The following is a 24,936-nucleotide window of genomic DNA, read 5'->3' on the forward strand; positions in this document are numbered from 1 at the left end:
AGGTAATCTCTTCTTTGTCCTCTAAAATTTGTGATCACATTCCTACCATTTGGTAACCTATTTTTTTTTTTTTTACTTTTTCTCCTGCTTAGTACCATTTTTCACCAAAATTGTTTAGTAAATTTTTATTAGTTCAAACTGCATGAATTCTCACTTTGTGGGAGTGTAGCTATGGCACCTATGAAAAACAAAAGAAAACACGCATATGGGACTATCTGCAGGCGCCAGCCTTGCAATGAGCTCACGTGTATTGATTCATTTCATCACTGTAGCGTAAGGCAAGTACTATCCCATCCCCATTCTTCTGATAAGGCAATTGGTACACACAGTGTGATGTCAGCTATATTAGAAAAAGACCAAAAAATAAAGCAAAAATAGTAATTACCTCTATAAATGTCATACCTTTCACTCTGTGCATCGCAGAACACCCATTCCACGGTCGGTTCTGGAATGCTCTCAGATATGCAGACCAGGGCATCCTGATTTTCCATTTTTCTAAAGTAAGGTCTCCTTAATGTATAAAGCAGTGTGTCTAGAGTATCATAAATTAGTAACATTTTAATATTTTAAAACTAATTGTCTTAGCAGCCCCCTCAGAAAAAGAATTCTGCACTATTAAGGAAGGTTAAATATTTTATACCATAGCAGCCTCATCTGCTCCCCTCCAAATATGTACAATAATGTATCTTCTCCATTCCAATACATTAAATTCAACTCTGGCTGAAATGTCTACTTCAGCATTTGTCTTCTTAGCTAATTTCTTGGGATATTTCATAAACCTACAGACAACTGAAGTTAAGTGGAGTGAGGTCATGTAAAAATACAAATAATGATTTGCATAGGAACAAGAAAACGAGAACAGCTTAAAGCTCATATATTTAAGACTCAGCTTTCTTCCCATGATTTATTTTATCTAGAACTAGGCAGAAATATGCTGATACAAAAACACAGAAATACAGTAGGAGAGAGTTAGAGTTGGAAGAGAACTGAGAGGTTCGGTTTTAGCTTCCTGTTCTTTTGGGACCATCACACCTCCCCTCTCCCCCCACCCCCATCTTTGGCTCCCCACAATGCTTAACATACAAACTTTCCACTTCTGGGTGGACCCCTCTAGCCACAGGGGTTCACTACCTCCCTGGGTGGATCATTCCATTTATCAACAAACCTTTACCTTTAAAAGAAAGTTTCCCTGTTCTAAATTCCAATTTCTGATCTTATAATACATTTTGTTTAAAAATATTATATATATGCGCACAAAAGAATATATGAAGTGTACATTTCAAAGCATAATAATAAACACAAATGCCCACAGACCCGTATCTGACTTAATAACTGGAATATTAATAAATATCTTCAAATCTATTTTATGCTCCCTGCCATGTCAATCCTAGGTAACCTTTATCCTGAATCTTGTGTTTATCATTCCTGTGCTTTTAAAAATATTTTCACCACATAGATGTGTGTCCCCCAACAATATATTGGTTTGCTTTGTTTGTTTCTGATCTTCAAAATGTGGTATCCCTCAATATGTAGGTTTCCATAACTTCATTTTCTCATCCAGCCTTATGTTGGTGGTTTTGCCTTATGGTTTTCATGTAGCTATATTACATTCATTTTTTTACAGCTATACAATATTCCATTGGTGAATATATTACCATTTATTATTCCATTTTCTTGCAATGGACATTTAGCTTGTTATCAGTCTGTTGTATTTGCCAACAATGATACTATGAACGTTCTGTACTGTACTGAGGCAGGCTTGTAAGTTTCTTTAATAATATACCTAGGAGGAAAACTGCTGGTTTATATGGTATGAGCACGTCCTGCTCTACATATAACGATAATCTGCTTTCCAAAATGGTGGTACTAATTTAACTTACATAGCAGGACATGAGCTTTCCTTTTGCTCTGTATACTGACCAAGACTTCTTAATTTTCAACAATCTAGTGGGTATAAAATGGTATCTCAGTGTGGTCTTTTTTTTTTTTTTTTAAGATTTTACTTATTTATTTCTCAGAGCGAGCACAGGCACAAGCAGGGCGAGGAGCAGAGGGAGAGGAAGAAGCAGGTTCTCTGCTGAGCAAGGAGCCTGATGCAGGACTTGATCCCTGGATGCTGAGATCGTGACCTGAGCCGAAGGCAGACGCTTGACAGACTGAGCCCCTCAGGCACCCCTCTCAGTGTGGTCTTAATTTGGTTTTCTCAGTTATTATGTTAATATATTTATTGACCATTTAGTTTTTGTGTTCTGAAAGTGAAAATGTCTACTCGTCTTTTGTTCATTTTTCTACTGTTTCTTTCTTACTGATTTATAGAAGCTACTTACCTATTATAATTATTAATCCTTTATTGATTACATGAATTGCACATATCTTTTTTCATTATGTGATGGTTTTTATTCTTGCTTGCAATTTCTGACCATTGATCAGGCCCCACATAGGCCTTATCCCATGATCCCAAGATCATGACCCAAGCTGAAACCAAAAGTCAGTTACCCAACTAACTGAGCCACCCAGGTGCCCCGCCCCCATCCAAGGTATAACTAGTTAGGCCAGGTTCCCTGACTCATAGGCCAGAAGAGTACATTACATTACACTGCCATCAGTCTCCTCCCTTCAAAATATTTTCTTCTCTGTGCTAAACGTTGTTAAGTCCTTCAGCTGTTTGAATTTAACCAAGTTCTTCACTATCTGGTTGCTCTGTTTTGTCAATATTCGTCTGAGAAGAACAATCATCCATTCATTTCCTGAACCTAGACATTCCATTCTCATGAATGCTGCCAAGGTTCAGCTTTCCTTTTTTTTTTTAGGTGACCAGCCCTTAACTGCTGGTTACTGCTAAACTTGTGGTTTGCTAGTAAACCCTTTCCTCTTTTTCACATTGGCTGTTGCCAAGTTTCCTCTGCCTGATTTTTTTTTTAGCCTCACCGCCCAGAATGCTAAAAGCATGTTAGAATTTACCTGAATAGTTGTTGTCATATTTTTACACTATAAATCTGAAATGCAAAGAAGATACCCTACATATAATAAAGACAACAGCAGACACCACTTATCTGACACAAATTCAACTCTAAACACTTGGCAAAAAAAGAAAGACAGCAAGCAAAGAATCGTTGATTCCCTTCCGAATTGAACTGAACCACAGAGACCCGTTGTCCCACAGAGTGGGATCAGGGACTGAGGAGGGGACAGGGAACAAGACCAAAATCAAAGAGAAACAAAAGCTCTCTTTTGATTTTTGGGCTTTCAGGTCTCTGGTCCTACACATATCAGAGTAAACTAAAGGGCTTTTCAGAACTTCTGACAAATTTTGACTCTACTTAATTTTTTTGCCTTACAGGCCGATTTTAGAAACCTACCACACCACCCCCAGCCCCAATTAAAGTGACACTTCTAGGGATCTAAATGGCCACAGGTGCTCTTTATGTTAGCAGCTAGGACCACAAGCCCGAGGGCAGTGTGGTGCAGATTGCGTAGACCTGGCCTCCAGTGGTGCCCAGTGTGTCTGTTTTCCCAGCCGCATGAAGGGGGAATGGCTGTGAGACAATGAGATGGTTCCAGCGGCATCCCCCTCAGCACAGATGGTACGTGCAGAACACCGTCCCTGGTTATCCCTGAGCCACGGCACCTCTGTGGACTGGACCCTGGCTTTGTGCCTTCAAGTCACTTACAAGGAAGAGGAAGCCTCATACTCAGGTGTGGCCAGGTAACCTAATTTAAAATGGCCTGGGTTGGGGGGTGCCTGGGTGGCTCAGTGGGTTAAAGCCTCTGCCTTCCACTCGGGTTGTGATCCCAGGATTCTAGGATTGAGCCCGGCTTCGGGCTCTCTGCTCAGCAGGGAGCCTGCTTCCCCCTCCTCTCTCTCTCTGCCTGCCTCTCTGCCAACTTGTGATCTCTGTCTGTCAAATAAATAAAATCTTAAAAAAAAAATGGCTTAGGGGTGCCTGGATGGCTCAGTCAGTTAAGTGCCTGCCTTCTGCTCAGGTCATGATCCCAGGTCCTGGGATGGAGCCCCACATCAGGCTCCCTGCTCAGTGAGAAGTCTGCTTCTCCCTCTCCCTCTGCCTGCTGCTCCCACTGCTTGTACTCTCTCTCTCTCTATCAAATAAATAAAACCTAAAAAATAAGTATATAATATAAAAATTTTTATATAATAAAAATAAGTATATAAAATAAACCCAGAGATTTGGGAGTGCTGCCTTAGTCCCTAAAGGCAGTAGGATGTATGTGAAGGCACCTACCTCTAGTCCCTGCATGTCGTGTGAGGTGAAGTGTTCGGTGTCTAGGAGCTGAGGGGGTGCAATTCCTAGGCCTGCGCAGAACTGGGAGGAAACAAGAAGCCAGAAGGCACACACGCGGGGTGATTCTGACAACTGCACAGTTGCCTCCACAGATAACAACATTTGGATGGTTCCTGGCGGTTTGCGGAGTGCTCTAGCATTTGTACAAATCAAGGATCCATGAGCTCTACGTGGTTATTTAAGTCCAGTTTGTAACATCTTAACATGAATGAAAGTAACACCTGGTCCTCAGTCACACTGGCCACATGTCAAGTGTTCAAGAGCAATGTGTGGCCGGTGACTACCTTGTTAGAGCGGACACGGACATCTTCCGATCTCAGAGAGCTGTATGGGGTGGTGTGGGGATCTTTCAATCCTGTGAGCTATGTATTTTTATCCCCAGTCTACAGGTAGGCAATTTGAGGTTCAGGGAGATTAAGTGACCTGCCAAGGGTGGTAGGAACAGATCCAGAGTAAGAACCCAGGACTTCTAACTCCACGGTCAAGGTCAAAATTATTTTCCATTTCTTCCCTGTCAGTCATGTCACTGAAAAAAGGGGGCTGAACAGAGAATGTTCTGAGAGTCCACGTGTAATGCCGGATGGTTGAAGTGAATTCAACTATTCAACCACATATTGAGGGAAACCTGAATATTGTGTCCCCAGCAGCTGGCAGAAAGCTCAAGGGCTAAACCACTCCTTTGGAATACTGTGAATACCCCGTAGTGAGGTGCACTTACTTCTTATACTCACTGTAAACAATATTGTGTAATTGGTAGCTTCGGTCTGGATGAAAAGTAGGTATTCTCCAGCTTGGGTTTCTGTCATTTTCAAAATGACCATGGAAACAACTCCTCTGAAGAAGAAAAAAAACAAGAAAGAGAACTGGTTATTTTGGAAAATGTGTGAAACTAAAACATAAAATTTCACCCTGAGTCAGCGGGTAGCACAGGGGGCCCCCACATTCCATCTCTGACTGTGGCACCGGGGGCTGGCAGCTTCTCACTCTGCCGGAGCCTGGTTAGTTTGACTTGGACTTCATTCAGGCCCTCCCCTCAGAGTGAGGGACCTCCATTCCAGCACCTTCGCCCCATGCTTCTCAGGCCTCTTGGATGGACCAAATGCACAGGCTTGGGGGTTCACTCCAGCCAGCAAGAGCAGACCATTCCCCTCAGTGACGAGTACCTCACAGTCATGTTCTGTTACCTGGCCACCGGCCTCACTTCCCCACTTGCAGACCCAGATGACTGTACAAGCAAGATACCCAGAGCTAAGGAACATTCTCTTCTGCGTGACTCTCTCTGTAGATGAAAGAATTCTAGCAAAATCTAACACAAGCCATTATCCTATGTGAAGGAGAAAATCACATATATGTAAGGAGAAAGATGGCCCGGTTTTTGCTCTTTGAATTTCTTAGGGGCTCGATACCAATACATTTGTCTAGGAGCAATCTTTTCCAAGAAACTTCGATGTGTTCAGTGATACCTGTTTTCATTAAAGCTTAAAATATTCTCTAATAGTTTGTTGAGTGATGTTGGGTGTAAATTTATGCTTTCTGATCTTTAGATGCTTACTACTCAAGAGTGTAGGATTTCTCTAACAGTGTTAGTCTCAGCCCACCATCCACTGACAGTCAGACTCTCAGGCCCTGCCCAGACCCACTGGATCCATTGAATCAGGATCTGCATTTGAATAAGGTCTCCAGGCAATCCAAATGCACATTTCTGCAGAGACGTCCTGCTCTGCTCTAGAGCTCCAAGCTGCTTGGTTCCAGAATACTATTCGTAGGTAGGTTAGTAGGAAATATATTTGATTAGTGCCTGCAGATACTCTGGTTCTGTGCTTGCGTTCTCTGAACCACTCATTTTCCTGGTATCATTTGTGAACATTTAATGCATATCATAGGCAACTGGAAGACAGTGATCACAGCCTAAGTATTCAAGCTTTCTAGCCATGAGCCCAGAGCTAGATTTCCACAGTAAGTCTCCATCGTGGACAAGTTGCTAAATAGTTTTAGTATTAACTAATCTACAAGATTAGGTAATACCGATCAGTCAAGTTAATACCTATTAGTCAAGACTAGTGACGTGGACTGACAAATAGGACCATTGGTCCTAAATCAAAAAAGGCAAAATCTAATGGAATGACAACAACCCTGCATTTGCTTTTTGGTCTCAATCCAGTGGGAAATGTTGTGGCATAAAATTTTAATAGGATTACCAGAACATTTCTTTAAGCCAAAATTTTTAATAGAAGAGTGCTTTGGTTTAACCCCAAGGTACAAATAACCAAAAAACAGAAGTGAGTAATACAGTCTCAAAAGAGGAAAGGAAAATGAATGTGTTCCAAGATTTAGAAGCAAACTTTAGAATTATAGCCACTGTCCTAAAAATTATTTACAAGTTTATTTGACGTTAAGGGAACAAATGCAAACAATCTGGTACAAGTCAGTCACAGAAATGTTCCCCCATACCTCAGTCGGGCAGGATAACCACTGTAGGCCATTTGGGTCCCACTTACTGCATGGTTTCTGGAAAGACAGAGACTCCTCTACACCATGGGGCACCAGAACACCCCAAGAATTGGAGAGAAAAGTAGCCTTAGAATTACCAAGGGGCATTTGAATGACTTTTGTCTCTTTCTTCCTGCCCCCATCTGGTCTCAGCAAGAGGGACCCAGACAGCGGGTTGGGGGGTGGGAGGGCACAATCAGAACAGAGTCAAACACAGACTTGGCCATTCCATCACAATTCTTGGCTAAGATATTTTTCTGGATCATGAGGCCCATGTTCCATCATACCCAGATCAGTTTCCTATTAAAATACTTCGTGGATATCACTGGCAATTCTGCTCATCATACTGTGAAACAAAATAGATTAAAACCAAATGTTCTTTCTCCTAGCATTTCCCAGAAAGAAGCTTCTGGCTACTTGAAGTAGAATGTAATGAACATTTTCTAACTTTTTATCTTTAAGACAAGATCCAATTAAAACAAGAGACCATAAAAATCCCAAATATTCTTTCCCTGTTTGTTTTACATTTTTCCAGCTGCTCACTGCCTTCTTAGGCCCTAACTATATCTATATGTAATTTTTTAGGTACATGGCTTTATTTTTTAGAGTAATTTTAGATTTACAGAAAAACCAGGTGGAAAGTATAGAAAGATCCCACATATGTTCCCCCAACACACACACACACACACACACACACAGTTTTCCCTATTGTTAACATCTTACATGGGTGTGGTTTGTTACCATTGGTGAACCAATATTGGTACTCACTCAAGTTTGTAATTTACACTAGAGTTCACTTTCTGTGTTAGACATCCTATAGGTTTGATAAACACATAACGCCATGTATTCATGCCTTAACTATATTTTTAGTTCATTATTTCACTGGAGATAACAGTTACGATGGATATGGATAGATATTTGAAAAGAAACTCCAGGTGAACTACATTCTACAGCAAGGAAGTTTTCCTCCCAAAATCCTTGTGGGTGCTCCCCCCCCCCCGCCCCCCTGCCCCCCACTCACCTGTTTTGTAAATCAAAGTGTGGCTGGCAATTCAGGGAGCTGTGTTTAAAGACCCAGAGACAGGAAATGTTCCCCGGGGTGTTGACCAGTACTTGCAGCGTGATGGATGCCAACATGTCCACTTCCACAGTGGCTGCTCCATACACGGCCTCTGTGCTCTCAGGCTTCAAGGCGCACCCGAGGTCTTCTGGGGGTTCTGATGCCTGTGTGGAAACAAGGTGAATTCACTATTCGTGCATGTTTTTACATCCTCTTCTTAGCTGGGACCTTTATCAAATGGATTCGCGTTTATGTACTGCCCACTGCGCTGGAGAATGTATTACTAACTGAAAATCCTATTATTTACAATTCTCAAAAGAAGAGATAGGAGCACCGGGGTGGCTCAGTTGGTTAAGCGCCCGCCTGCCTTTGGCTCAGCTCATGATCTTAGGGTCCTGGGATTGAGCCCCATGTCGGGGTCCCTACTCAGCAGAGTCTGCTTCTCCCTCTGCCTCTGCCCCTGCTTGTACTCTCTCTCTGTGTCAAATAAATAAATAAAATCTTTCAAAAAAATATAGAGGGAGGGACGCCTGGATGGCTCAGTTGGATAAGTGTCTGCCTCCAGCTCAGGTCATAATCCCAGGGTCCTGGGATCAAGCCCCACATCGGGCTCCCTGCTGGGCTTGAGCCTGCTTCTCCCTCTCCCTCTGCCTGCCGTTCCCCCTAGCTTGTGCTTGCTCGCTCTCTCTGTCAAATAAATAAATAAAATCTTAAAGAAAAAAAAGATAATTGAGTTTAGGCTGCATTTCTAATATGTTTTACATATGGTTATGTGTTGAACTGTGTCCCCTTGAAATTCATGTGTTGAATCCTAACCCCCACTACCTCAGAATGTGACCTTATTTAGATATAAGGCCTTTCCACAGGTAATCAAGTCAAAATGAGGCTGTTGCGTTGGATTCTCATAAGAAGAGGAAATCTGAAGAAGACACCTGCTAGGAAAAGTGCCATGTGAATATGAAGACAAACCTCTAGAAGTCAAGGACGGAGGCCTGGAACAGATGCCTCCCTCACAGCCTTCAGAAAGAACCAACCCTGATGACATGTAGATTTTAGACTTTTAGCTTCCAGAACTGTGAGATAATAAATTTGTTGTTTAAGTCACCCAGTCTGTGATACTCTGGTACAGCAGCTCTAACGAACTAATATACAAACAATAGTCATAAAATGCATAAGACATAGGTGACTGCTTTTGTGATTACTGGTATGTAGATAAGAATCTACACAGTAATAGTAAATTGGTATTTGTGTTGGAGGGAATTTAAAAAACAAAATATTTTCTGGGCAGATATCCCCACAGGCTCTTTGCCACCACCACACTTCTTCCCTACTTTAAGTAATTGAGACACGTTGAAAGAGGGTGTAGTAGCAACTTCTGTCTCTGGACCCTTCACCTTCTACCCTCAAACACATAGTGTAGCATGCCTACACACACATACACACGCGCGCGCATTCGCATGTGTGTGCATACCCACAAACACACACACACAAGCTTCTTCAGGTGAGGAGCAGGGTAGGTCTTGTGCTACTGATCATATGCCATACTTCTGGTTTTACTTACCCATTTATTCAGCAATTAAATGATAAGTTCATTTACTCTGTGTCTGTTAAGTGCTAGACCATGTACTGGGCACTATGGGAGTTGGAAGAAAAGACATTGATCTTGTCCTTAAAGTGTTTCAAGTCTAGTAAGAAGGAATAACTAAAACACCAGGTGAAATATGATGTGCCCTCTAAAAAGATACTAGTTATTTTGAAAGGTAAATTTAAGTGTCCTGGAACTTCAGATGAGGAAGAAGTAACTACCAAGCTGGGAGGGTTGTAGTGGGGAGGCTTCACTGAAGTCCAGAAATTGAGCTGGATCTTAAAGGAGAGGCACAGAATAAAGCAAAAACAAATCAAAACAAGGTAAAAAATCTGCCATACTAGAAGAAAATATTTGCAATATATATTATAAATATAATACCCCTAATATATAAAGAACTTGTTACCAATGAGGGACACATGACCAAAACACAGTAGAAAAATGGGGAAAAGAACTGAATAGGAAGATATCAAGAAAACCCTTGAACATAAGAATAAAATGTTCAACCTCAGTTATCATTAGAGGATGCAAATTAAAACAACACTGAGGTATTACTTCTCATCTATAAATCTGCCAAAAATTTTTCAGTATTACAACACATGGTGTTGGTGAGGTTGTGAAGAAACAGCTATTCTCATACATTTCTGGAGGAATATAAGCCAGTGTGACCCTTGTGGAGGAATGTTTGGCAATAGCTAATGAAATTACACGTGCACCCATCCAACAACCCCCACTCGAGGACTACATGTATAAACCTATACCCACAAACAAGTAATTGCAAAATACTAGAAACCACCTAAATGCTCATACACAGAAGAGTGGTTGAATAAACAATGGTACCTCCACATAATGGAGTACTGTGCAGCTATAAAGAAGTATGAGGACAATTTCAATGAACTGATTTGGAGTGATCTGGATATACTGTTAGGCGAAAAAAAGTGAAAACTAGCTACTTTCACATATACTCCACTTCATGTAACAAAGAAGGGGATTCAGAAAATACACATGTATTTGCTTATTTGGGCATAAGAAATCTAGGACTAAGACAAAAAATTCTGAAGTGGGGGCACTTGGGTAGCTCAGTCAGTAAAGTGACCAACTCTTGATTTTGGTTCAGGTTGGGATCTCAGGGTTGTGGAATTAAGGCCTTTGTCATGCTCCACAGTGGGCATGGAGCCTGCTTGGGATTCTCTCTCTTCCTCTACCCCTCCCTCCGTGCCCAGCACACTCTTTCTCTCTTTCTAAAAAAGAAAAAAAAAAAAAAAAAACTAAAGGGATTGGCTATAAACAAGAAGTAGGTGGGAAAAGGATGGAAACTTGGTTATAGGTATGAAGAGGGAGTAATACTTCTTTGAGTATATCTTTTTATACACCTTTGGCTTTTAGGACCATAAACATGTCTCACATACTTAAAAAAATAAACAATTAAAACAACCAGGATTTGGGGGGAACTCAAAATGGGATAGTAAAAAAAGTTTAATTATATTACAGATTCATAATGTAACCATGATAAAGGGGGTGGGAAAGAAAAGAACTAACATAAATAACAGAAAAATACTACACTGGATACTGTATGATTAAAGACAAAAAGAATTATACAAACTATTCTAGTTTGTAAATCTGTTTCTCACTGGAATGTGGGTTGGCAATTCTGAAATTTGTTTTTATATCTACCAGGTTTATGTAAGTCAATTATTATAGATAATGAGAACCTGGTTTCTGACTACCAGAGAGAGAAATACAAATATGGAAAGAGGAAAAGGTAGAATAAAACCTTTGATGCTGAATTGACATCATAGCTATCAGCATGAATTGATGATGATCTAGAGATAGGTAAGTAGGTAGATGTAGAGATGACAGGGAGACATAGTGTCATGTGTGGTGGTGGGGGAGATTGTAAACATACATACATACATTTCCTAGAGGGCCCAGAGACAATGACATCCCAATAGCAATGAGCACACCCAGCTCTCAGACCATGGTTTCTAAATACTATTCTCCAAAAAACCCAGTGTTGTTTTTGTTTTTTGTTTTGTTTTGTTTTTTGGAGAAGTGGCTAATTTTAGGGCTAAGGCAGGAAAAATGCAAGATGAGCCTGAACTATATTGTAATTACTGGAAAGTAAGTCAGTGTTTGAGAAAACACGGGCACAGGTTGAAGGGACATAGAAATCAACCTGAAGTAGCTCCCAATGACAAAAGCTGTACAAATCTGAGTAACAAAATAAAACTGATAGTCTTGGGTTATAAATCACAGAATAAAATAAATATCTCTGAGTCTGTATTGATATAAATAAATAAAATGGAGAGAAGAGAGAACTCTTCCTTACGCAATTCCAATTTAGAAATGTAGAGGGAATAAGGGAAAAAGAAAATTACCATTAGGCAAACATCATAGTAGTAACTGTTGTAGGCAAGATTCACCAATGGGTGCTAAAACCAGCAGGTGAAAACTGGAGGAGAAACAGGATATTGGCAAATGCCCCCAAATACCTGCTATTTACAAAGAAAATAGTAACTTTGCAGTGGAGAAACTCAGTGTATATTACATTCATCTTCAAACAGAAATGATAAATGGTGAAAGCATTCAGGTTTCAAACAACAATTAAGTGGATTGTGGGAACAGTAAAATCATCTTATTTTGGTTCCAGGTTTTATCGGTAATACAGCTAAGGATGTAATTGCTTATTTAATAGAGTTACATGGTCAAGTTTCGTCTACTAGAATGCTTGGTTATTCAAAACACTCCTGAACTGTAAGAGTCTCAGAAAGATGTCTCATCCAAGCAACGTGAACTGTGGAAGAAATCAAAACAAATTTTTTAAAGACCGCTGCTCCCCTAACAATACACTTCCCCACTAAAGTGGGAAAATGCCCAAAAGGAGCAGCTTCAACTTCAGGAAGGTGAAAGCACATTATGTAGACTGCTCATCTTTGCATCATCTAGGATTTGTAGGATTATCTGTTTAATGTTGTTTGAGAGACTAGGTCTTAAAACAATCCTAAATATTGCATAAGAACATAACTTCTACAACATGAAAAAAAAATACAGGACTTAATCCTAGGAACCAAGACCAATTATTAGCTTTTTTTACAGATTGTGTTTTCTAAGAAAACACTTCAATATGTGCAGCTATTTTCTTAAGTTGAAAAGACACCGAATGTTTAAAACAGCATAGCCAATAATATCAACATTTTTCTGAGCACACTGAAATACTGTACGCAAAAATATTAATTATTAATAAGCAATATGTTATGATGCCAATATCTGTTTTAAAAAAAGTAAAACCAGCCATGCTTCTGGCATAAAAAAATCATGTGTTAAATTAGGAGTTTTCCATGCATGTAGAATGTTATGGGAACCTATTTCACACTATATTTTAAATTTGAGAATATTTTTATTATCTCTGATATTAGGGGGTAGGGAGTGAAGTCCAGGGCATCATGTAGTATATGTTATGTGTTTATGTATTCTATTTATGTAGAAGAAAACAGAATGACTTTATATTGGTATGAATCCTTAGCTGGAAATGTTCATGGAATTGGCTACACTTTATGTTCACTTTTTGTTACATGTTTCTAATATTTTCAGTTCTCTGTTATCTAAGCTTCCTTCCTTTGAGTAAATACCTAAGCTGTTAGAAGAATTGCATGAAGAAGGGTGATGGAAAACAAATTTGGAACCTGAAGGAGCCAGAGTCAGATGACAGAGCAATTTGCACGTCAGTTTAATGGGAAGCCACTGAAGGTTCTAAGGCAGGCTGTAAAGGACGTAGCCATGCTTCAGAATCGTCTGGGAACCCTATCAGAATGAACTGGAGAAGGAAGAAGCCACTTATGATATTATTGTGATTACGGAGGAGTTAACGAGGGAAGTGGCTATGAGACCAGAGAATATGAGGTGATTATATGAGAACTATCAAAGAAAGGGAATTGACAAGACTTGGTAACTGACTGAATGTGAAGGTGCAGGGGAGGAAGTAGTCTAAAATAATGCTGACCTCTCAAGACCAGAAACTAGACAGGCCCATAAACAGAAATCAATTAATATAAGAATAGGTGCAGGTTCGGGGAAATAGAAATGAAATATAGGTGGGTTTTAGAAGATTTTTTTTTTTTTAAGATTTTGTTTATTTATTTTTTTGACAGACAGAGATTACAAGTAGGCAGAGAGGCAGGCTGAGAGAGAGGAGGAAGCAGGCTCCCCGCTGAGCAGAGAGCCCGAAGTGGGGCTCGATCCCAGGACCCTGGGATCATGACCTGAGCCGAAGGCAGAGGCTTTAACCCACTGAGCCACCCAGGCGCCCCTATAGGTGGGTTTTAATGAGCAAATGGAAAATCTGTTATATCTAGATCCAGGAGGCACTTGGAAATTAGGGACTCGGGTTTAAGGTAGAAGCCTAAATTCTCTTTAAGGAGAAAGGGTAATTCCTTTTACTTATTCATGCTGAGTATCTGTGTCTTTCCTGAATCCAGGAAAGAACATGACTCTGGATAGAATGGAGTGCATATAAGTACATAATATATTTAAACACACAAAAGGAAAAACCCATATAGCCGTGCTAAGCCTCGATAGCTTACAAAGTATGGCCTCTAGAGAAAAGAGCTAAAGTTAGAATTTTAATATTACTTTACCATGGGATACGATGATGATATCCCCAGTGATGAATCATTTTTCTTATGATTGATTAAAACACACTTGATCACAGGCAGATCTTGATTTGTAATAGTCTCAAATATCATTGCTGAAAAAACAACTGTAAAACAAAATAAAGACAACAATGTTGATACATGCACACCTTTAAAAGAAAATAAGCATTCATTTCACAACAAAAGAACAAAACAAAATGTAATCAGGCAAAGGAGGCCAACAGGAAAGTATGTATGACATATGATTTCATAAAAGGCAAGTCTTATTATAAATCAGGAACAGAGGTACTTAGAGCAGTCCTTTCCAGGGTGCTACTGAGCATTTTGAAATATTGAGGAATGAGGAATGATTATTGGCACACAAACAATTTTTCCTTCTTCATGGATGTTTGTGAAATCTTTTCTTTGTGCACTTAAATTTTTAGAATTATGTGCCTTATGGAGAGTCTGTTTTCATCCATTGTGCTAGACACTCAGTAGGCTTTTTCAATCTAGAAACTCATATTCACCTCTCAGCAAAAGTTTTCTTGAATTATTTCTTTGATTCTTTCTCTCTCCTTCACTTTCTGTTCTCCTATCATTTGGATGTTTTTCCAAAATGACTGATGATCTTTGACAGTGTGCTCATATATAAGAATGAAGTCCAAAGTGTTCATCGTAAGCTCTGTGGGCATGATTTGACCTGCTGCTCCATTCTCTCTGTGCGGTTATCTTTTGTTTTTTTTTCATGGGCTAATCAGATCTCCCAAAGAAGAGTCCTCACTCATGTTGGCTGCCCAGGTTGTGGGAGTTGCTGCTGGCAATTTATACTCTTTTGGGGGGGAGGGTCCTACAATGGAAATCAGGTTGCTTTTCAGCTTTTTCATCCTGCATCTTTTGATTCCACTTTCTTCATGTGTTTTAAATCTCTCTAAATTTTATTTTCTGTCTCTCCAGTGTCATTGTCCTTGTAAGTTTATGTCTTTAAAAAATTTTTGTCATTTGAGTGGATTCTTGGTGGAAGGTAAATGAATGTGTTCAACCATCTTTGTACCATATCATCTGATTAAAATCTCAGTATTGTAGCTATGAGAACTGCATATTAAGATACATTCACTGGTTTGTTTTCATCTATCTTTATTATTTTGTTCTTTATTAAAGAAGTCATATTATACCAACACAAGTAGAACTGTAAGAGGAAATTCACCCTAAATCATGACATCCTGACAAATAAACCATTTTCATTTCCCTAGAACCTTTCCCATCCATAGACATAGTTTTTAACTAATTGCATTAATAGAGTAGAAATCATTTTGTATTCTGATTTTGAAAATAATATATCATAAGCATTTCTTATGATACTAGATGCAATTGATTTGCTTTCCTTTGGTGGCACTAACAAAAATGACCTAATCATTCCCTTGCTGTTATACATTCTGCGGTTTTGTTTTTTTTGCCCTCTGCCATTTAAAATACTTCACCAAGGGACACCTAGGTGGTTAAGTCGGTTAAGCATCGAACTGCTGATTTCAGCTCAGATCTTGATCTCAGGATTGTGAGATTGAGCCCTGCATCAGGCTCTGAGCTCAGCAGTAGTCTGCTTCGGATTCTCTCCCTCTCTCTCTCCACCTACTCCTTCCCTTGCTCATATGCACATGCAAGCTCTCTCTCTCTTAAATAAATCTTTGAAAAAAAATGAAATAAAATAAATTACTTCACTAAGCTTTTTACTGTTTCTTTTTTTATCTAAGCATTTCACTTTTAAAATATTATTTCTTTAGTATACATTTCTGGAAGTGGAACTAGTGGATTAAAGGATATAAAAATATATAAAGGATATACTTAAATAGTTCTTGATATGCATTGCCATTTGGTTTTCCAAAGGTGGTATACCAATTTATATAGCCACAAGTAAGGTGAGAATGTAATTGTTTGACTACAATATTATCAGCATTTAGTTATTATGTGTTTTTTATTTCTCCTAATATAGCCCTTAGTCTTTTGTTTTCCTTTCTTTTTTATTTTAAGCAATCTCTACACCCAACATGGGGCTCAAACTCATGACCCCAAGAGCTGTATGCTCCTGAGAGTCTTCTTGAGAGTCTCTCTCTCTCTGCCTTCCCCTGATTCGCATGCTCGTGCTCTCTCTCTCTCTCTCAAATAAATAAATACATTTTTAAAGGTTTTATTTATTTATTTGAACAGAAAGAGAGACAGCGAGAGAGGGAACACAAACAGGAGGAGTAGGAGAGGGAGAAGCAGGCTTCCTGCAGAGCAGGGAGCCTGATGTGAGGCTCAATCCCAGGACCCTGGGAAGGTGACCTGAGCCAATGGCAGACTCTTAACGAGTGAGCCACCCAGGCGCCTCTAAATAAATAAGACTTAAAAAAAAAGTGTGGGGGGGTGTTGCATGGTCTTTCATCTGAGCCAGTCAGGTGCCCCAGCCCCTAGTCTTTTAAAAGAAAAAAAAATCAAATAAGCACAATTGCAAGGGATGGGGGGCGGGGAGCCGGGGGGGCAAAGATCAGAGAGTTTAGGAAACTTCCCTGTCTTATTTCCTAGTGTTCTTTCTTCTCCCTACTCCTTTTTTTCAAGTAGTTTTATTCAGCATAATTAATATACAGTAAGCTGAACATAATTTAAAGTGTATAACTTGATAAGTTTTGACATAAGTACAAATCAGTCTATAAAACCATCATCATAGTCAAGATAGTGACCTTATTCAGCCCTAAAAGTTTCCACATGCCCCTTGGTAATCCCTCCCTCTTACTCACCCCACAACCACATGCCATGTAACTTCTGATTTCCTTTCTATCACCGTAGATGAGCTTGAATTTTCCAGAAATTTCATATAAATGGAATCACATAGTATGAAATTTCTTTTTTTGTCGGGCTTCTTTCATTCTGTTTTATTTTTAAATTCATCCCTACTGTAGTACGTATCAATAGTTCACTCCTTTCAACTCACAAGTAGTAGTCTTTTATACAGATATAATACATATTTTAATTCATTTACCTGTGGATAGAATTTGGATTGTTTCCACTTTTGGCCTCTTACAAATAAAGCTGCTATGAATATTTGTATAAAAGTCTTGGTTTGGACATATGTTTTTATGTTTCTTGACTAAATACCAAGGATTGGAGTACTCAGGTCATGTCTCTTTCTAAGTGCAAAGGTGCTCTCCAAAGAGTTTGTATCCTTTTATATTCGTATTGTCATTGTACGGCACTGTCATGTATGTCATTCCAGTTGTGGAAATCACATCCTCAACCAGCACACCTGGTATGATGAGAATTTTTAATTTTAGCCATTGTGCTAAGTATATAATAAATCATTGTGGTTTTAAGGTCTATTTTCCTAATGATGTTGAGCATCCTTTTGGATGTTTCTATGACATACTATATATTCTTTGGCAGTGTGTCTGTTTACATATTTGCCCTCACCAAATCTTTTAAAATTGGGGTGCTTATTTTCTTATTATCGAGTTTTGACAGTATTTTCTCCCAGTTTTATTGTGATATTGTCAACATGTACCATTGTATAAGGTTAAGGTATACAACACAATGATTTGAAATATGTATACACTACAACATGACTACCATGTAAGTTTAATTAACATCCATCATCTCACATAGGAATAATTTTTTTTCTTGTGCTGAGAACTTTTAAGATCTACTCTCCTAGCAACTTTTTTTTTTAAATACGAAATCCTTTTTTTTTTTTTTTTAAGATTTTATTTATTTATTTGAGAGAGAGAGAGACAGAGTGAGAAAGCATGAGAGGGGAGGTTAGAGGAAGAAGCAGACTCCCCTTGGAGCTGGGAGCCCGATGCGGGACTCGATCCCAGGACTCCGGGATCATGACCTGAGCCAAAGGCAGTCGCTTAACCAACTGAGCCATGCAGGTGCACCCCTCCTAGCAACTTTTAAATACATAACAGAGTATTGGTAACTATAGTCACCATGCTTTACATTACATCCCTAGAATTTATTTATCTTGTAATTGGAGGTTTGTACCTTTTAATGACCTTCAACCATTTCTCCCACCCCCTACCCATGCCTCTGGCAACTACCAATCCCTTCTCTCTGTGAGTTTGGTTTTTTAGATTCTACATAAAGGTGAGATCATGCAGTATTTGTCTTACTCTTTCTGACTAACTTCACTGAGCATAGTGCCCTCAAGGTCCATTCATGTTATCAGAAATAGCAGGATTTCTTCCTTTCTTTTTTTACGGTGGAATAGTATTCAGAGATAGATAGATAGATAGATAGATAGATAGATAGATGTATACTTATCTCAACAGCAAAAAAAGAAAAGAAAAAGAAATCTGGCTGGAAAATGTGCAACAGACACTTCTCCAAGGAGGGCAGTATCACTAATCATTAGAGAAATGAAAATTGAAGCCACAATGAAATATTATCTAACACCTGTTAGAATGGCTGTCATTAAAAAGACAGAAGATGACAAGTGTTGGTGAGGATGTGGACAAAAGAGAAGCCTTGTGCACTATTGGAGGGAATGTAAAATGGTACAGTTACCATGGAAAACTACATATAGTAGATCTATCTATCCACGTATCTCACAATTTCTTTACCCATCCATCCATCAATGGACTCTGAAGTTGTTTCCAAATCTTGGCTACTATAAAAAGCGCTGCAATGAACACAGGGGTGCAGATATTTCTTTCAGATAGTGATTTTGCTTCCTTCAGATATGTACCCTGAAGTAGAATTATTGGATCATATAGTAGTTCTATTTTTATTATTTTGGGTAACTTATGAACTGTTTTCCATAGTAGCTATACCACTTCACATTCCTTCCAATAGTGCACAAAGCTTATCTTTTGTCCACATCCTCACCAACACTTGTCATCTTCTGTCTTTTTAATGACAGCCATTCTAACAGGTGTTAGAAAATATTTCATTGTGGTTTCAATTTTCATTTCCCTAATGATTAGTGATGCTGTCCTCTTTGGAGAAGTGTCTATTCATTTCTTCTATGTATTTTCTAACCAAATTTCTTTTACTTCTCCTCTTTTTTTTTTTTTTTTTTGTTGTTGTTGCTATTGAGTTGCATGAGTTCTTTTCATATTTTGGATATTAATCTCTTATCAGAAACATAATTTACAAATGTTTTCTTCCATTCCATAGGTTACCTTCTCATATTGTTGATGGTTTCTTTTGCTAAGCAAAAGTTTTAGTTTGATGTAGTCCCATTCATTTATTCTTGCTCTTGTTGCCTTTCCTTTTAGTGTGAAATCTGAAAAATCTAATCTTGCTAAGACTGATGTCAAGATTACCCCCCAATGTTTTCTTCTGTGAGATTTATGATTTCAGGTTATACGTTCAAGTCTTTAATCCAATTTGAGATTTTTGTATATGGTATAAAATAGTGGTCCAGTTTGATTATTTAGCATGTGGCTGTCTAGTTTTCCCAACATCTTTTACTGAAAAGATTATCCTTCCTGGATTGTATACATTTGGCTCCTTTGTCATAAATTAACCATAGGTGTATGAGTTTATTTCTGGGTTCTCTATTCTGTTCCATTGATCTATGTGTCCACTTTCATGCCAATACTGTACTATTTTGAATACTATTGCTCAGTAATAGTGTTTGAAATCAGAAAGTGTGATGCCTTTCACTTTGTTCTTTCTCAAGAGTGTTTTAGTTATTTAGGGTCTTTTGTAGTTCCACACAAATTTTAGGATTTTCTATTTCTGTGAAAAATGCCATTGGAATTTTCATAGAGATTGCACTGAATCTGTAGATGGCTTCAAATAGTAAGGACATTTTAACAATATTAATTTTTATAATCCATGAGCATGGAAAGTCTTTTCATTTATTTGTCTTAGTTAATTTCTTTGATTAATATCTATACTTTTCAGGGTACAGATCTTTTACTTCTTTGGTTATATTTATTTCTAGATATTTTATTCTTTATGATGCAATTGTAAATGGAATTTCTTTCTTAACTTTCTTCCTGATAGTTTGTTGTGAGTGTATAGAACCAAGAACTGAATTTTATATATTGATTTTGTATCCTACAAGTTTAATGAATTTCTTAATTAGTTCTAACACTTTTTGGTTGGAGTCTTCAGGGTTTTATGTATATAATAACATGCCACTTGCTACAGAATTAGTTTTACATTTTCCTCTCTGGTTTGGATGCCTTTTATCTCCTTTTCTTGCCTAATGGCTCTGACAGAACTTTCAGTACTATGTTGAACAAAAGTGGGAAGAGTAGGCATCCATGTCTTCTTCCCAATGATAGAAGAAAGGCTTTTAGCTTTTAATCACTGAGCATGATATTAGCTATGGGCCTGTCACAGATGACCTTTATTACATTGAGGTATATTCTGTCTAAACCCACTTTGTGAAAGTTTTTATCATGAATGGATGTTGAATTAAAAAAAAAAAAAAGCTTCTTCTGCATCTGTTGAGATGATCATACGGTTTTCCCCTTCATTTTGTTAATGTGGTATATCACATTGTTTGACACTCAGATGTTGAACCATCCAAGCATCCCTGGAATAAATCCCACTAGATATGGCAAATGATCTTTTTGATGTATTGTTGAATTTGGATTGCCAATATTTTGTTAAGAATTTTTGCATCTATTTTCATCAGGGATACTGACCTGTAATTTTCATATATATGTCTTTGCCTTGGTTTGGGTATTAGGGTTATGCTGGCCTCATAAAATGAGTTTGTAAGTGTTTTCTTGTGTTCTTTTTTGGGGGGAGGGAAGAATTTGAGAAAGATTGATACTCTTTTTTCCTTAAATATTTGGTAGATTTCACCACTGAAGCTATCTGGTCCTGGATTTTCTTTGTTGGTAGGTTCTTCAGTCCTGATTCAATCTCCTTCCTAGTAATTCTATTCAAATTTTCTGTTTCTTCATGATTCAGTCTTTGGTAGGTTGTATTTTTTTTAGAAGTTTATCCATTTTTGCTAGACTGTCCAATTTGTTGGCATATAAGTCTTCATAGTAGTCTTATGATCGTCTGTATTTCTGTGAAGCCACTATGACCACTAATTTAAACTCTTTTTAAAAAATTTTTTATTATTTATTTTATTATTATTATTTTTTATAAACATATAATATATTTTTATCCCCAGGGGTACAGGTCTGTGAATCGCCAGGTTTACACACTTCACAGCACTCACCATAGCACATCATTAATTTAAACTCTTAATAGGTAAACAATTTATCTTTGTGAATCACCAAGGTTTGTTTCTGGAGTTTTATCTCATTCTTTTGTTTGGAACATATTCCTCTTAACTTTTCTTTCCTCTCTGTGTTGGTTTCTATGCACTGGAGAAAACAGCTACCTCTTCCAATATTCACAGAATGATCTCATGTAGGAGATAAACCTTGTCATTCAGTCCAGGCTAAGACCTTGGTTGCCTCTCAAACCGTTGTAATTGTCCAAGCCACCTTTTTTGTTTTTACTGGCTCTTTTTTTTTTTTTTTTTAAGATTTTATTTATTTATTTGACAGAGATCACAAGTGGGCAGAGAAGCAGGCAGAGAGAGAGGGGGAAGCAGGCTCCCCGCTGAGCAGAGAGCCTGGGATCATGATCTGAACTGAAGGCAGAGGCTTTAACCCACTGAGCCACCCAGGTGCCCCTTTACTGGCTCTTAATAGTAAAGGTATGCCAAGATCTGTGAGTGCCTCAAAGGGGAGGATCTCAGCACCTAGATGAAGAGTGGTTGGAAGCCAGACTCTCAAGCAACAGTTTTTCAAGTATGCAAATCGACCTCTTTCAGGAAAAGACAAGAGCTGGAAGTTTCTGTCTGCTCCCTTTGCACAGAGCCCTGGGGCATAGCCACTTAGGAACTGTTTCTTTGTTTGCTAAAGTCTTGGGGGACCCTTCAATACAAGCTCTGCTGAACCAGCACCAGGCAGTTAAGGGGTGAGTCTTCTGGGCCGCACCCACAAAATCCAGGGCTCCAAACATGTGCACATGCTCCTTTCAGGAAGATACTAACAGAGGAAAAAGTGGAGATGGTGCTTGCCTCCCCAGTTTTGGGCAGGATCACAGTCAGTTCCTAGATGTATGTTAAACTGGAAGCCTAGCCCTCAGGCTGCAAACAGGTCTCTTTAAGGGAAAGACTGGGAGATATGCATTTGGATTTTTGCTTCTGCACTGAGCCCTAGGGGTATGACCACAGGGAGTCCTCCCAGGCCCAAAGAACTGTTTCTTTGTTTGCTCCAATCTGGCTGGTCTCATAGATGCAAGCCCCCTATAGGTTTTCAGAGCCATTTGTTTTGGGAGTCTGTCCCTCAAGTGTAAGTCTTAATGATAGGAATGCTAGATGTTGGGTCCAAACCCTTCATTCGTTAGGGAGAAGCTGAGAGTTGTGAGTTCCTTCTGGTTTGTATATTGCTATGTTGGGGATTGGGTTCTCGTGAGATTGACATGTGTCTCTGCCTTTTCCACCCATTCTAGTGTGGGTTTTTTCTTCATTTGTGTGATGTGTAAGAGTCACTCAGCTAGTTTCTGGATTTCTTTCAGAGAAATTGTTCCATGTGTAGCCGTAGATTTGGTGAGTCCATGGGAGAAAGTGAGTTCAGGAAACTTTTATATGGCCATCTTCAAGTTTTGAAACTTCTTTTTAAAAATATATTCTGGATACAAGTCCTTATAGAATATGTAATTGACAAATATTTTCTGCCAATCTGTGGCTTGTCTTTTGTAGACTTGAAATTCTTCATCTTAAAGATGTTCAATTTATCATTCCTTCTTTTATGGACCATGCTTTTGGTTTTGTATCCAAAAAATCTTTGCTCCATGTAAGGTTGTAAAGGTTTTTCCCTAGTTTCATAGTTTCAGGTTTTAAATGTACATTTTAGTTTCATATTTAGGTCTATGATCCATTCTGTGTAGACTTTTTAAATGGTATGACTATGGATCAAAACTTTTCATATGATTATATTTATGTGGGAATATTCAATTGTTATAGTACCATTCATTGAAAGAGTTTGATTTCTCCACTGAATTACCTCTATACCTTCATCAAAAATGACTGACTGCATATTCTAATTTCTGAAGTCGTTATGCTTTTCCATTGATCTATTTGTCTATCTGGATTCTGATTCCACATCGTATAGATTATTGCTCTATAATAAGCCTTGAAATCAAGATGATAAGTTTTCCAACTTTGTTCTTTTCCAAGTTGTTTTGGGTATTGTAGGTCTCTTTCATTTTCATATTAAGTTTAGAATCAGCCCGTCAAAATCTGCAAAAAGGTCTGCAGGGATTTTGATAGAAATTATATTGAATCACTGGGACAACTGAGTAAAACTGACATTTTAACAATACTGAGTCTTACAATACATATATATGGTACATCTCTATTTAGATCTTTCATTTCTCTTAGCAATTTTTTATAGTTTATAGTTTTATAGTTTTCAATGTGCTGATCTTACCTTTATCCGTATTTCATCTTTCTGGACATTTTTACTTCAAATTCTGATTCTTAGTTATAGAAACAAAATTGAAATTCTACACTAATCTTCTGTCCTACAAACTTATAGAACTTACTTATTAGTTGTAGTTACTTCTTTGTAAGTTTCATAGGATTTTATACATAAATGATCACGTTGTTTGCAAAATAAAGACAATTTTACTTCTTCTTTTCCAATCTGGGTGTCTTTAATTTATTTTTCTTGCCTTATTATACTGGTTAGAATCTCCAGTACAATGTTGAAGAGAAGTAGTGAGAATAGTCACCCTTGCCTTATTTCTGATCTTAGTAGAAAATATTCAGCCACTTAATATTAAAAGTATGATGTCTGCTAAAGGTTTTTTACAGATGCTGTTACTTAATTGGAAGAGGACCACTTCTATTCCTAAGTTGTTGGGAAATTTTATTAGGAATGTATGTTATATTTGGTCAAATGTATTTTTTGTATCTATTGAGAAAATTATGTAGTTTGTTTTTGTTTTTCTAGTGGCTTTTCTTTTTTATTTTGTGAATATGGTGAACTACATTGATTCATTTGCAAATGTTAACCAACCTTGCCTTCCTGAAATAAACCAGCTGAATATGATGTGTTATCTTTTTTATATATGGTAGAATTCAACTTGTTAAAGGATTGCTAAGAACTTTTGCATTTACACTCATGGTAATTATTGGTCTGTAGGTTTATTTTTGTTTTTCCTTCTAATATCTTTGGTTTTGGTATCAGAGTAAAGCTGGCCTCATAGAATGAGGTGAGAAGCATTATCTTCTCTAAAATTTTCTGAAAAAGTTTGTACAGATTTAGTATTATTTCCTCTTTAAATATTTGGTGGATTCTGCCCCAGTAGTTTTCATTATGGGAATATTTTTAACTACAAATTCAGTATCTTTAACAGGTATAGCATTGTTTATGTTATCAATTTTCCTTGAATGAATTAGTAGTATGTATGTTTCAAGGATTATTTTTCCTTTAAATGGAAGTTGTCAAACTATAGGCATTAAGTTGTTAATAATATTACCATATTATCCTTTTAGTATCTATAGATTCTGTAGTGATGTTGTCTCTGTTATTCCTGATTTTGGAAATTTGTGTCTTCTCTCTTTTTCCTGATCAATTTGGTTAGAAGTCTAGCAATATTACTGATCTTTTATTGATCTTGGTTTCCTTGAATGAATTAGTAGTATGTATGTTTCAAGGATTATTTTTCCTTTAAATGGAAGTTGTCAAACTATAGGCATTAAGTTGTTAATAATATTACCATATTATCCTTTTAGTATCTATAGATTCTGTAGTGATGTTGTCTCTGTTATTCCTGATTTTGGAAATTTGTGTCTTCTCTCTTTTTCCTGATCAATTTGGTTAGAAGTCTAGCAATATTACTGATCTTTTATTGATCTTGGTT

The 24,936-nt window shown here is 37.9% G+C and overlaps 1 protein-coding gene across 2 annotated transcripts in view; it reads right to left on the reverse strand.

The window, feature by feature from the left end:
* Nucleotides 1-24,936, reverse strand: part of LOC111158528 (fms related tyrosine kinase 3) — a 75,819-nt gene that overhangs the window by 38,299 nt on the left and 12,584 nt on the right. For both annotated transcript variants that reach the window (XM_022520623.1, XM_022520624.1), the window contains exons 2-5: nt 14,071-14,192; nt 7,813-8,015; nt 5,020-5,135; nt 403-532 (exon numbers count right to left, since the gene is read on the reverse strand). In XM_022520623.1, the coding sequence (XP_022376331.1) occupies nt 403-532; nt 5,020-5,135; nt 7,813-8,015; nt 14,071-14,192 (571 nt within the window). The remainder of the gene's footprint in view (nt 1-402; nt 533-5,019; nt 5,136-7,812; nt 8,016-14,070; nt 14,193-24,936) is intronic.

The sequence above is a fragment of the Enhydra lutris genome, unplaced genomic scaffold (assembly GCF_002288905.1).
Source record: "Enhydra lutris kenyoni isolate GAN:26980312 unplaced genomic scaffold, ASM228890v2 scaffoldscaffold60, whole genome shotgun sequence".
Classification (NCBI taxonomy): domain Eukaryota; kingdom Metazoa; phylum Chordata; class Mammalia; order Carnivora; family Mustelidae; genus Enhydra; species Enhydra lutris.